Below are 10,494 nucleotides of genomic sequence, written 5' to 3' on the forward strand. Positions count from 1 at the left end.
TATTTTTTTTTTCCAACTCTGCCAGTGTCTCTGCCAAGTCTTTGGGGGAGTGTTTTATATTGCCGAGCTCACAAATTGACAATGTACCATTACCACATTCAAATGCAAACCATTCTTGGTTATCTGTTTCAGATAACATGTTACAACATTCATACTCGGTACAGAAAATTACCATCTGCATCAAAATATTCTCTCCCCCTCTGTACTACTGGAATATGTTTTTCAGCCATAGTTTTTGCAATGTCTTGTAATTCTGCATCTGAAAAAGCAACCCCATCCCAGACCTCTTCATCTTCATAATAATCCACATCTTCATCTTCATCTTCATAATAATCCTCATCATCAACATCATCTTCCTCTGTCTCCACTGACTTTACACTGGTTAAAGTCTTATCTTTGCGCCGTGTGGGCACCATGCTATTCAGATGGTCTGTTGACCGGGTGCTTGACCGTTGTGAGGTCCCCAGAGAAATATCAGTAGAGCTTTTACTGTCCACTTTCATCATTCCTTTGCTTTGACTAGCCACCAGGGCTCCTGTGGTTCCTGAGGGAAGTGTTAGCGGGGTGCTGCTCCTGGGCAGTAACCTGGGCTGAACCTTTGTCCCATCTGCAAGAGATGGTTGCTGTTGTTTAGCCAACAGCTTTGCATCTTGCTTCAGTTTCCGCTCTGGGCTTGGGTTGAATGTACTGTGGAGTATTCTGGAAATTTCATCTGGAGTGACTGAGAAGCCCTCAGCGAGCCGCTCTATGGTCCATTCCTCAGGAGACTCCCGTTTTAGAAACCTGGTGGAAATAAAGCACGGCATGCAAGTCACTAAAATTGTTCCAGTTTGTGCAGTGCAGAGAACGTGGAGAAACATTGTAGTATATATTTTACATTCCTGTACAAGATGTCAGACCTGATCTGTTCAATGGCTTCCCAAGTAAGTTTACGGACGGGGGGTCCACTTGGCCTCAGCTGCCTATGGATCTTGTGGAATTTCAAGGTTTTCCTCATTCTCTTCTCTTCTCTGTAAGCAAGCACCATATCGTCAGACATAACATGGGATTAAAACATCCATAGCCTATATAAAATAATACATTTCCTTACAGTTATTAGTTTTGAATAATAAACATACTTGATCACTGCCTCAATCTGTGCATCCATATCATCCAGACCAAATTCCTCTTTATTAACCTCCTGCTTTTGTGTATATCTGTGACTTGAGACATGACTTCTCTGACTCCATCCATCATGCTTGGCCAGCCCTGATGTACACACTGGCATTTTAAGTGGGACATTGCCGAGCTTGAAGGCCACAAAACGAAACACTCTTGTAGGCATGAACATGGTTGGACGTCAGCTGACACCACTTGGGCTGGAGGGGTGTGATTTATTCTCAACACTGCGAAATAAATGAAAGGTTTATCATCAGGTATTCACGTTTAACAACATATAAAGTGACAGGCCGCTGCAATAACGAACTAGTTTGCTATTATATCAATGCTCTTGTTGTTACATTGCCCTGCTGTATTTTACCTTAAACATTGCATGACCTTACTGTGTTTGGCCTTTATTTAGTCGGAAATGAATTAGGCTAACATAGCCTACATACCTCTCTGTGATCCAGACAACACGTTACGCAGGGTAAATAAGACGGTAAGGATTGCGAAAAAAGGATCAAGATGTAGACATCTCGTTAGACTGACCAGAACATAGATGTTGCTCAAATTATTCGTTACTCGGATCGTTCAAAGTTACAACCATCAAACGCATGGGTTAGAAAATATCAAAACACATTTTGTTACGTACTTCCTCCTTTCCGGAAATACGTTAGACGTAGGGCGTGGCCTTTAGTATTTATGGGCTTGGTCAGTAAAGAAGCAGAAGTATCCCAAACCCAAAAGAAACATTTGCCACACCATCTAATCATTTATCATTTCTCATGATCAGTTCTCTCTCTGCACATAGAAGTTATACGTTTATCGCCCAGACACTACCAACATATTGATTTAATATTTAAAATATGCAACGTTAACATTGTTGTCTGACACAATTTTCAGAAAATACATTAATAATATAAATTATATGTTTTCAAGTTAGATCATGTATTATTTAGCTTGGCCAAAGTCTTTATACTCTCATGCGTCTCTAAAAGAAACTGAGGTTGACGACAATAAATGCGTTACATAGTTGCAGTAGTTGTGTAGAACATTTTGTATCAGTGTGAACTGGGAACATTGTATCAACTCCCCTGAGGTCGTTGTGAGTTGTGCCATCCGTCTTCTATTTCAGGTCAGTCTTCGACAGTCACGTGACTGCCAAGCCTGCCCCTTTGTTGGCTGGGTTTCTTATTAGCGCCATTTTCTCTGCACACTCTGATGATTGGGTTTTTGAGATCTACGCTGGAGCCAATCAGAGGATAACCGGACAGCAGAGAAACGGTAAAGGGTGCACGGCTTGAAAGGGATGGTAGCTGACAACACGGATTGGTTTGTCATTGACCAACCAAATTACTAATTCTGCAAAATACAGAAATTGAAACGGTAACGTGAGACGAATACAACCTCGGCGTGCTAGACCAACACTGGCGTTGAAAGTGAAGCCCACTGAAATGGCCATGGGTTAGCAAGCAAGTTAGCTGTAAATTACAAGGTAGCTAGCTAGTTAGCTAGACGTGTCGTTGTTCCTTTGTTTGGGGGGGAACGAACGGGTAACGTTGAGCCGTACTACACTGTGGTCCCATATCGAGCTAACCAGTTATCAGTTGGGTTTAGACAGATCTCCGCGCTGATGTTAGCCGACGTGAAGATAACATTCCCATCATTCTTTTTTACAGCTAGGTCTAACGATATTCGAAGGTATGTTTGTGTTGTTTCACAACAAAAAGGCACTAGTCTTTCATCTATCAGCTACTGGTAGATGTGGCCTTGCGCGGCAGCCCCAACATTCCCTCAGTCACACCATAAGGATCGTGTTTTGAACTTTCTTGGAAACATAACGAACGTAATGTTAGCTGATGAAGATAGCAAGCATGTTACCTAAATAATTTATTGGAAACAATACATCCGCAAGATTCCAAGTATCGTCAGTGTTGACGTCCTTCCTCCAACCATGCTAACTAGCAATGCTATCATTATTTGTTAGCTATTAGCTACTTTCAGCTACACGCATGAGTTGAAACTACTTTTGTTCCGATCCTTTGGTTCAAGTTTCTTTATAAGTATCTTTATCGGCTGATGGGATTTTCCATAGTGACTTCTAATAAAGTCTCCAATTGTTAGTAGGCAACTGTTACCTTTATTGTACCATTTGTGGTGGTAGTTGGTTGACGTAAGGTACCAGGTGCAGTGTGGTGGCTTTGTAGCGTTGATGAGTTGTTGTGATCATCGGGTGAGGTAGAGGCTGTCATTTGACAGTGACAAATCATCTCTCTCTACCTACGGCATTCATTGTGCATACATTAAACGAGTTTGCATTTTTTTGACTAAATTAAACCTTCAAAAACTTAGTTTCTGTCTTTTTTGATGCCAGAAGTCGCCTTTACAATTGCATTTCACCTTCTCATAGGTAGAGGAGAATCCAGACGTGCGGTGACATGGAGCAATACACTACCGCCAACACTGGGGAGCAGATCGTGGTACAGGCAACCAATGGACAGATTCAGCAGCAGGTATGATCTAAAGAAACTTGTTTAAGAGGAAATGGTGTCAGTAGCTACTCAGACAGCAGTGTCCACTGAGTGTTTGCATTTTGAGTGTTTTGTTTCAGAGTGTTGCTTGACATTACTTGAGAGGGAACTGAGCAACAGTGCTTTAATACTAGATGTTTATCTGATTCTGCAAGTGTTTGAGTGTGTTGGCGGTGTGATTTTTTTTATTTTGTTTTAATCGTGGCTCCTATACTCCTGTGAGCTGCACCGTGCTAACGTGCCATTGTCTGCAGGCACAGGGCACAGTGACTGCTGTGCAGCTGCAGACTGAGGCACCTGTGGCCACGGCGACAGGCCAGCAGGTGCAGACACTCCAGGTAGTGGTGTGAACTCTGACCTCCAGCTCTGCCTTTCTGCATGCACTCTCTGTATATGTGCTGTGAGCCAGTCCAGCATGCTTCAGTATCCTGTCATGACCCCACCACGAGGACATGGTCAGCCATGCTGCCGAAAGAGAGCTACGTGAGCTTGATGCCATGTGGCTTCTTTTCACAAAGAGACTCCGAATTTGAAACTTTAACTCATGTCACCGGTCCCTGACAATTGTGTAGTGAATTGTGCACTCGCAGTGTTTCAGCATGCCTCTCGTCACACTCCTGTGTGAAGTACATGGTATCTGTTCGACCTGCAGCTTGGTCACTCATCTCATGGATCAAAATCTGTGTACGTTGCATCTGAACATGCTGCATGTGTGTGTGCTGTTGTCTTGCACCATGTCTTATCACAGTCTTTTGATGTACAGTACTCTAAAGACAGGCCATCAAAATTCTGCATTCCTACCAGCTACTAGAGAAGCTCATTTCATTCCCAAGTGCTTTGAGACGTAAACATCTGTTGCACATTGAGACTGGATGTTTCCTGTAACAGCTGAAATTAGCCATTTTGAATTAGAAAAAGCATCTTCTAAAAAGCAAAACGCTGTATTTGCCATCCATTCATGAGCTCTAACTCCTACACGCAGGTGATGGGCCTAGACTGGGCTGGTAACCCTGAGCCGTAACATATTACTCCTCTGTGCATCTCTCGCTTTCACGTGGTGCCGCTGCTGCATGTGAAGACAACCCCCCACAGCGCACCGTCAGGTCCTACTAACCTTCCTCAATGTCCCTCCTTGGCAGGTGCAAGCCCAGCCCCTGATGGTGCAGGTGAGTGGCGGACAGCTCATCACCTCCTCTGGCCAGCCCATCATGGTGCAGGCCATGCCTGGAGGCCAGGGCCAGACCATCATGCAAGTCCCAGTGTCTGGAGCACAGAGCCTGCAGCAGGTAAGCCAGCGGTCTGTTTTTGGGTACTTTTGTCTTCTAGCAGCCACTGGTAAGGCTGGCTCAAAGCAGTGCAAGCTGGACTCCATACAGTGCATTTTCCGCATTGTGTTAATCCCAGCATGCATTGCTTTAAGCCAGCACGCTGTAAGCGCCTACCTGAAGACGAGTGCACCCATTTTCTCCAGTAGCCCAGCCTCTCGGTTTCCTTTTTCGGTTTCTCTCATTGGTCCTCTTCCTCGCCTTTGTAGATCCAGCTGGTGCAGCCGGGGCAGATTCAGCTGCAGGGAGGGCAGACGCTGCAGCTCCAGGGCCAGCAGGGGCAAGCACAGCAGATCATCATCCAGCAGCCACAGGCTGCCATCACCGCCGGCCAGAACCAGGTAAGGCTCACCCAAGAGGTCCGTCTTTGGAAACGCCAACCTCTTGTGATTAATTATTTATTTATTTGTTTTTAAATAGAAGAATTGAGGCACTCCTGATAAATATAAAAAGCCTTTAATTTAAAAATGGCCACATGCCAACTTCAACGCCATGGTTTTCATCAGGGCCCTGTTTAGGAGTGCCTCAATTCTTCTGTTTTTTCAAAAGTTATCTCAGGTCCTTTTTGAAGAGCACCATGAACAGAAAAACATTGACCCAGAGAATGTTGTTGATCTTTAATGTCCTGTCTGAATCTCTCTGTTCTTTCATTTTAAAGGGACAGCAGATCACTGTGCAGGGACAGCAAGTGGCTCAGACCGCCGAGGGCCAAACCATTGTTTATCAGCCTGTTAACGCAGATGGCACCGTCCTGCAGCAAGGTATTTACTTCAAGGAGTTTTGTATAGACTTTACAGTTGGTTTATTTTTTGTGGGTAAAATTAGAAATTCATATACATCAGAATGACATTTTCTTTACAGTTGGTTTACTACTGAAATGATTGCTTTTGGTATTATTTTGTATTGTAGTTTTTGTTTCAAGGTTATTTAAAATGCTTTAGTGGAGGCTTTTAAAAGAATTTCCCCCTCTTTTTTTGCAGGGATGATCACCATCCCAGCAGGAAGCCTGGCCGGCACGCAGATTGTGCAGGCAGGGGGCGCCAACACCTCCACAACCAATAGTGGCCAGGGCACAGTCACAGTCACGCTGCCGGTCTCTGGCAACATGGTCAATGCGGGGGGGATGGTCATGGTAAGACCTTCCCATGAGGTACCTTGAATATTTTTACATATACATTTAGTAGTAATTCACCAAAACTGGGGGATGACCTGGAGTGTAGCACAACAATGTAATACATAATCACTTAAAATCCTCTTTCTCTCTTCTCGTGGGGTTTATCTTTCACTTTTGGGTTTTGGCTTGGGATCTTTCATTTCTAAATCTTTAATCTATCATTTCCATGCAACATTTTGTTTCTCATATTAATTATTTAATCTCTTAGTCATTCTTTTTACTCCTTTCTTGTTAATTTCAGTACTATTTTTTAAGCTATCTGATTCTATTCAGTAAAACTGCTCAAGTAATCTCTTCCTTTCGCTTCAAGTAACCGCCTCCTTTCATGACTTCTAGGTGTCACTGTCTCACACTGCCTTGTGACAGTGCCATTCCTTAAAAGCTCTAAAACTCTGGAACATCTGATTAAGCATAAGTGAATTAAGCCATACCTGTCTCTCCCTCTCTGTCTCCTGCTCTGTCTCCTCGTCAGATGGTGCCTGGTGGTGGCGCGGTGCCAGCCATCCAGAGAATTCCCCTGCCGGGAGCAGAGATGCTAGAAGAGGAGCCTCTCTACGTCAATGCAAAGCAGTACCACCGCATCCTGAAGAGACGGCAGGCCCGCGCCAAGCTGGAGGCTGAGGGCAAGATCCCCAAGGAGCGGCGGGTGAGTGTGAGTGGGCCTCTTAGGATGTGGGTGGCGACTAAAAAAATATAGCAGAATTGTCTGTACTGAGTGCTAGCTTGAATGGCTTAAATGGACTCCATTTCAAGATTCTGACTGATTATAAGCTTTGGCGGTCAGGTATCGAAATCACATTTTTTTCCCCTGACAGTATTGTGTAAATGCACTACTGCAACATTTAGACTTTACACACATAATTGGACTTATGGCAATGCAATCACATTTATGCTTTACTTAAATTAATGGATCATCTGATGGCCTTTTTAAAGCTAGCACTCATCAAAATCTATGTTATTTAAGTAATAAACAATAAAAAAGTTGAAAGTTGCCGGACCATTTTCATCATACTTTTATAGTGCTAACTTCGCGTGTGCAACTGTATACATCATTGTCTGTTTTCGCTCTCTTCCTCAACAGAAATATCTCCATGAATCACGCCACCGCCACGCCATGCAACGCAAGCGAGGTGACGGCGGTCGATTCTTTTCGCCCAAGGACAAGGAGGAGATGGCCCTGGCCGCCTTGCAGGTGAGGCACCAGCACAGGCAGCAGCAGGCGAGCGGTGTGAAGCAGGAGCAAGACATGCACAGAGCAGTGGAGTTCTGCTCGCAGTGGCTGCCTCAAGGCACCCCACCTCTGGCTTAGCTCTCTAACCCCCCCCAACCCCCCGCCCTGCCCTATGCCTCCTCCCCCCACAGTGCTTTAGCCATGACATGCTTGCCCAGAGTCCTTGCTCAGGCAGCATTCATGGGCGTGCAGCTATTTCTGTGGCTTGGAGTTATGCTTTTTCTTTTCTTTTTTTTTTTTCCTTTTTTCTTTTTTCAAAAGACTGTTTAGAGCACTGCACTACACTGGCATGAGCCGTGGGCCAGTAGGAGGTTCTGGGCGGATCCAGCCCCATGTCTTGTTAAGAACCTCTAACTCACTGCTATGCAGTCTGGCCCTAGGGTTTTAACCTGCGTCATCCAACGGTCTCTGGAGAAGCTCCTCTTTACTCCAGGCACTTGAATCTACAGCCCCTGTTCAGAGAAGTCATGTTCACCTTGTAAGGTGACATTTACATAGAGAGTGTTGAATGTATCAGATAACCCATTCATTGTGCACATAGTCTAGAGCAAGAATTAAACTGGAGTTTCCATGATTTTCCTGTTTTTAAATGATAAAATTGTATGTTAAATTCCTGTAAAATTCTTGTAAGACTCTGACTCTTGTCAGAAATGAGAGAGGGGGCATGATGTGTACATTCTCTACTGAGGTTGTGGTTGATTTCTTAATTTAACTTAAGGTGCCAGAATTCCAGAGACCACAGGGAGCCTCAGCTGCTTCGACACTCTGCTGTTCACTCTTTTCTGCCAGTGCTGTTAGGGCATGGATTTCTTTGCTCACGCTTGTTTTATAAAAAAAAGTTTTTGCTCTTGCTGTATTGTGTATTTTTCCCCATAATTATTGCATGTTCATATGGCAAGGTTGCAGGAAATGTTGATCGAGAACAATTGATTACCTTCATTTAATCTCATGCTTGTTTGTCATCTTACTCCTTTCTGTTACCATTCACTGGCACACATTTGCCATTCTGTCATTCCATGTTTCATTTGATCTGTTTTTTTTGTCATTAATTCATTAAATAAATGACAATACAGAACATGCCAACTTTCAACTTTTTTCGAATCAGTAATTGGTTACTATCATGTAACAAGATTTTCAATTTCATCTTCATGCTTTGTTGCTTTGCTTTAGCTTGGCTTCATTAATTCTCTCCCTGTCCTATGCCCCTTAGTCTGCCATGCTCACTGTTCTCCTGATATATGCTTTTAAGTCCAAAAATACTCAGATATTTTAAGATCCGATGCTTCTCCTTAATGTCATTGTCTGATTCAGACTTCAGTTTTTCCAGGATGTTTTGTTGGTGACTTGAAGTCATTGGTAAAAGAGGACCAAACAGGCTATATATAAATGCTGAGTAAAAAATCCATTTGAGTAACATATGCTCATTTTTTGATTATTTTATCAAAAGTGCTTCATCGAACAGTGATTATATATGAAAACTGTACCTCCAAGATTGAATTTAACAAAGGGGATCCAAAAGACTTAAGGACAGAACTGATGCTCAAACCCGCAGAACCGTACGCCTATGTGAGTGTGTCCTTGTGGGCCATGTGTAATGATGAACTTGCTTCTTCCTCCCACAGGAGCAGCAAGACTCCTCTTCTGCTGGAGATGAGACTGTGGCCCAGATGATCCGGGTCTCATAGGGAAACATCCATCAGTACAATACCATGAGTCTGCAAGTCTCCCATTACCCTGACGATCCCTCACCCTTCCTCCTTAAACATCCAATCAACTGAGAGCATCACTGCCACCCAACCAACCAACCAACCAACCAACCAACCAACCAGCAAGCAGCTCCTTGCTGATCTGGCTTTCTACATCATCTTCAGTGCGTATCAACAAGTCAGGCGTGTGCATCTAAGCTTCCCTCGTCTTCCTGAAGTGGTGTCGTTGTTGCCCTTGATGGAGGGTATGTTACTCAGCCCCACTATGTCAACAGTGTACAGGTTTCCCCTCGGGCTCTCTCGCCCAAAAAGAGAAATTTGAGCTCTAGAAGGTCAAGAAGATGACCTCTATGAACGAGATCACACGCTGAAATCTGTTCCTGATTTAATGAGAACCGCTACAGCCTTTAATTTGATGACCTATACAGTAGGTTGCCCTTTTTATGACATGGTCCTTAAAAAAAAAAAAAAAAAAAAAGGTTGTGTATGATTTGTAGCTTTTTTAAAAATACATTGACTGTAAAAAGACTTTCATCAGAAAAACCTCAGATAAGATTTAGATTTTCCACACCGTTCTCTGTGGAAGTGTCAAATAGCATTTTTCGGAGCAACCGATGAATTTTCATGTACTAACTTCAATTAGTCCTTCGTGGCCCTCATTCTGCTTGGTTTGTGCAGGTCTTGTTAACCGTAGAAATAAATGAGTCAACAAGAGTACCTGTTGAGAGCCAGGGTCTGTACCTCATGGGGAGCAAGGACAGGCTCTCAGCTGGTGTGTGTGTGTGTAGGCCTACACTATTTCCTAAAACAGGAAAGACTTTTACACAAATATTTTGATTACAATTGTAGTTGTGTAGGATATTAAAAGCATTTCTGTTTCATGTTTCTCATCAACTCCCCAACCCCAACATGTGGCACTACGTGTCTTCCATGTTTTGTTGAAATTGCAGTTTTTTATACTTATTTTGCAGGGCATCTATTAAAAAAATATGGATGAGGGCAAAGGAATTGATGCATATTTGTTAGGATTATGTTTTATGCTGTCTTTATATAATATATTTTAATTAAATGTCATGTGTTCATGAAATTGTTCTGTGTTGAGTTTTCACTTTATTTCCTCTTATGGGAAATTCATAAGAGATTTGCCCTTATCCAAGATGAGATTTTAAATAGTTCTGTTCCAACGACTTTTTTGAAGTAGTCTTAGAACCTTAGAAGTTACATATATCAGTTCTTCTATTGGGAATTATGTGAAATTGTACAGTACAAATGACTACATTAGGCCTACGTGTTCTGACGTTGGCCGTACAACCTTTGCAAGTGTATCGCAGAGAATGCACCATAGCGTGCACGCACCGTGGTAGGAGTGCACCATTATTAGACAAGC

At 43.2% G+C, this 10,494-nt stretch overlaps 2 protein-coding genes across 21 annotated transcripts; one reads left to right on the top strand and one right to left on the bottom strand.

Moving 5' to 3' along the window:
• Positions 1-51: 51 nt before the first annotated feature.
• ngrn (neugrin, neurite outgrowth associated) lies at positions 52-3,517 on the bottom strand. Of its 3 annotated transcripts, none has more exons than XM_062540472.1 (4): positions 3,279-3,517; positions 1,119-1,385; positions 900-1,010; positions 52-783 (listed from the first exon to the last, which is right to left on the bottom strand). In XM_062540472.1, the coding sequence occupies exons 2-4, from the start codon at positions 1,328-1,330 to the stop codon at positions 150-152; spliced, it is 957 nt and encodes a 318-aa protein (XP_062396456.1). In that variant the 5' UTR covers positions 1,331-1,385; positions 3,279-3,517; the 3' UTR covers positions 52-149. The 3 variants fall into 3 exon arrangements, with proteins under 3 accessions (XP_062396456.1, XP_062396457.1, XP_062396455.1); XM_062540473.1 differs by lacking the exon at positions 3,279-3,517 and adding an exon at positions 1,690-1,792; XM_062540471.1 differs by lacking the exon at positions 3,279-3,517 and adding an exon at positions 1,596-1,790.
• nfyal (nuclear transcription factor Y, alpha, like) lies at positions 2,311-10,194 on the top strand. 18 transcript variants are annotated; one of them, XM_062540460.1, is made up of 10 exons: positions 2,643-2,841; positions 3,551-3,653; positions 3,926-4,012; positions 4,811-4,957; positions 5,206-5,337; positions 5,655-5,757; positions 5,977-6,146; positions 6,643-6,822; positions 7,252-7,362; positions 9,024-10,194. In XM_062540460.1, the coding sequence occupies exons 2-10, from the start codon at positions 3,579-3,581 to the stop codon at positions 9,084-9,086; spliced, it is 1,068 nt and encodes a 355-aa protein (XP_062396444.1). In that variant the 5' UTR covers positions 2,643-2,841; positions 3,551-3,578; the 3' UTR covers positions 9,087-10,194. The 18 variants fall into 18 exon arrangements, with proteins under 18 accessions (XP_062396454.1, XP_062396437.1, XP_062396446.1 ...); XM_062540461.1 differs by having other exon boundaries at positions 6,643-6,816; XM_062540470.1 differs by lacking the exons at positions 2,643-2,841; positions 3,926-4,012 and adding an exon at positions 2,311-2,424 and having other exon boundaries at positions 5,977-6,128; positions 6,643-6,816.
• Positions 10,195-10,494: the final 300 nt, after the last annotated feature.

The sequence above is a fragment of the Sardina pilchardus genome, chromosome 7 (genome assembly GCF_963854185.1).
Source record: "Sardina pilchardus chromosome 7, fSarPil1.1, whole genome shotgun sequence".
In the NCBI taxonomy this organism is placed as follows: domain Eukaryota; kingdom Metazoa; phylum Chordata; class Actinopteri; order Clupeiformes; family Clupeidae; genus Sardina; species Sardina pilchardus.

What these genes read in the sequence shown, in the direction of transcription:
- ngrn (XM_062540472.1), bottom strand. Translation starts at nt 1,330, where the DNA reads ATGTTCATGCCTACAAGAGTGTTTCGTTTTGTGGCCTTCAAGCTCGGC. An exon ending in CAGATTGAGGCAGTGATCAA is followed by an intron (nt 1,011 to 1,118) that starts GTATGTTTATTA and finishes GCTTGCTTACAG; the next exon opens with AGAAGAGAAGAGAATGAGGA. An exon ending in GAAGCCATTGAACAGATCAG is followed by an intron (nt 784 to 899) that starts GTCTGACATCTT and finishes TATTTCCACCAG; the next exon opens with GTTTCTAAAACGGGAGTCTC.
- nfyal (XM_062540453.1), top strand. Translation starts at nt 3,579, where the DNA reads ATGGAGCAATACACTACCGCCAACACTGGGGAGCAGATCGTGGTACAG. An exon ending in ATGGACAGATTCAGCAGCAG is followed by an intron (nt 3,654 to 3,925) that starts GTATGATCTAAA and finishes CATTGTCTGCAG; the next exon opens with GCACAGGGCACAGTGACTGC. An exon ending in TGGTAAGACCTTCCCATGAG is followed by an intron (nt 6,147 to 6,642) that starts GTACCTTGAATA and finishes TCTCCTCGTCAG; the next exon opens with ATGGTGCCTGGTGGTGGCGC.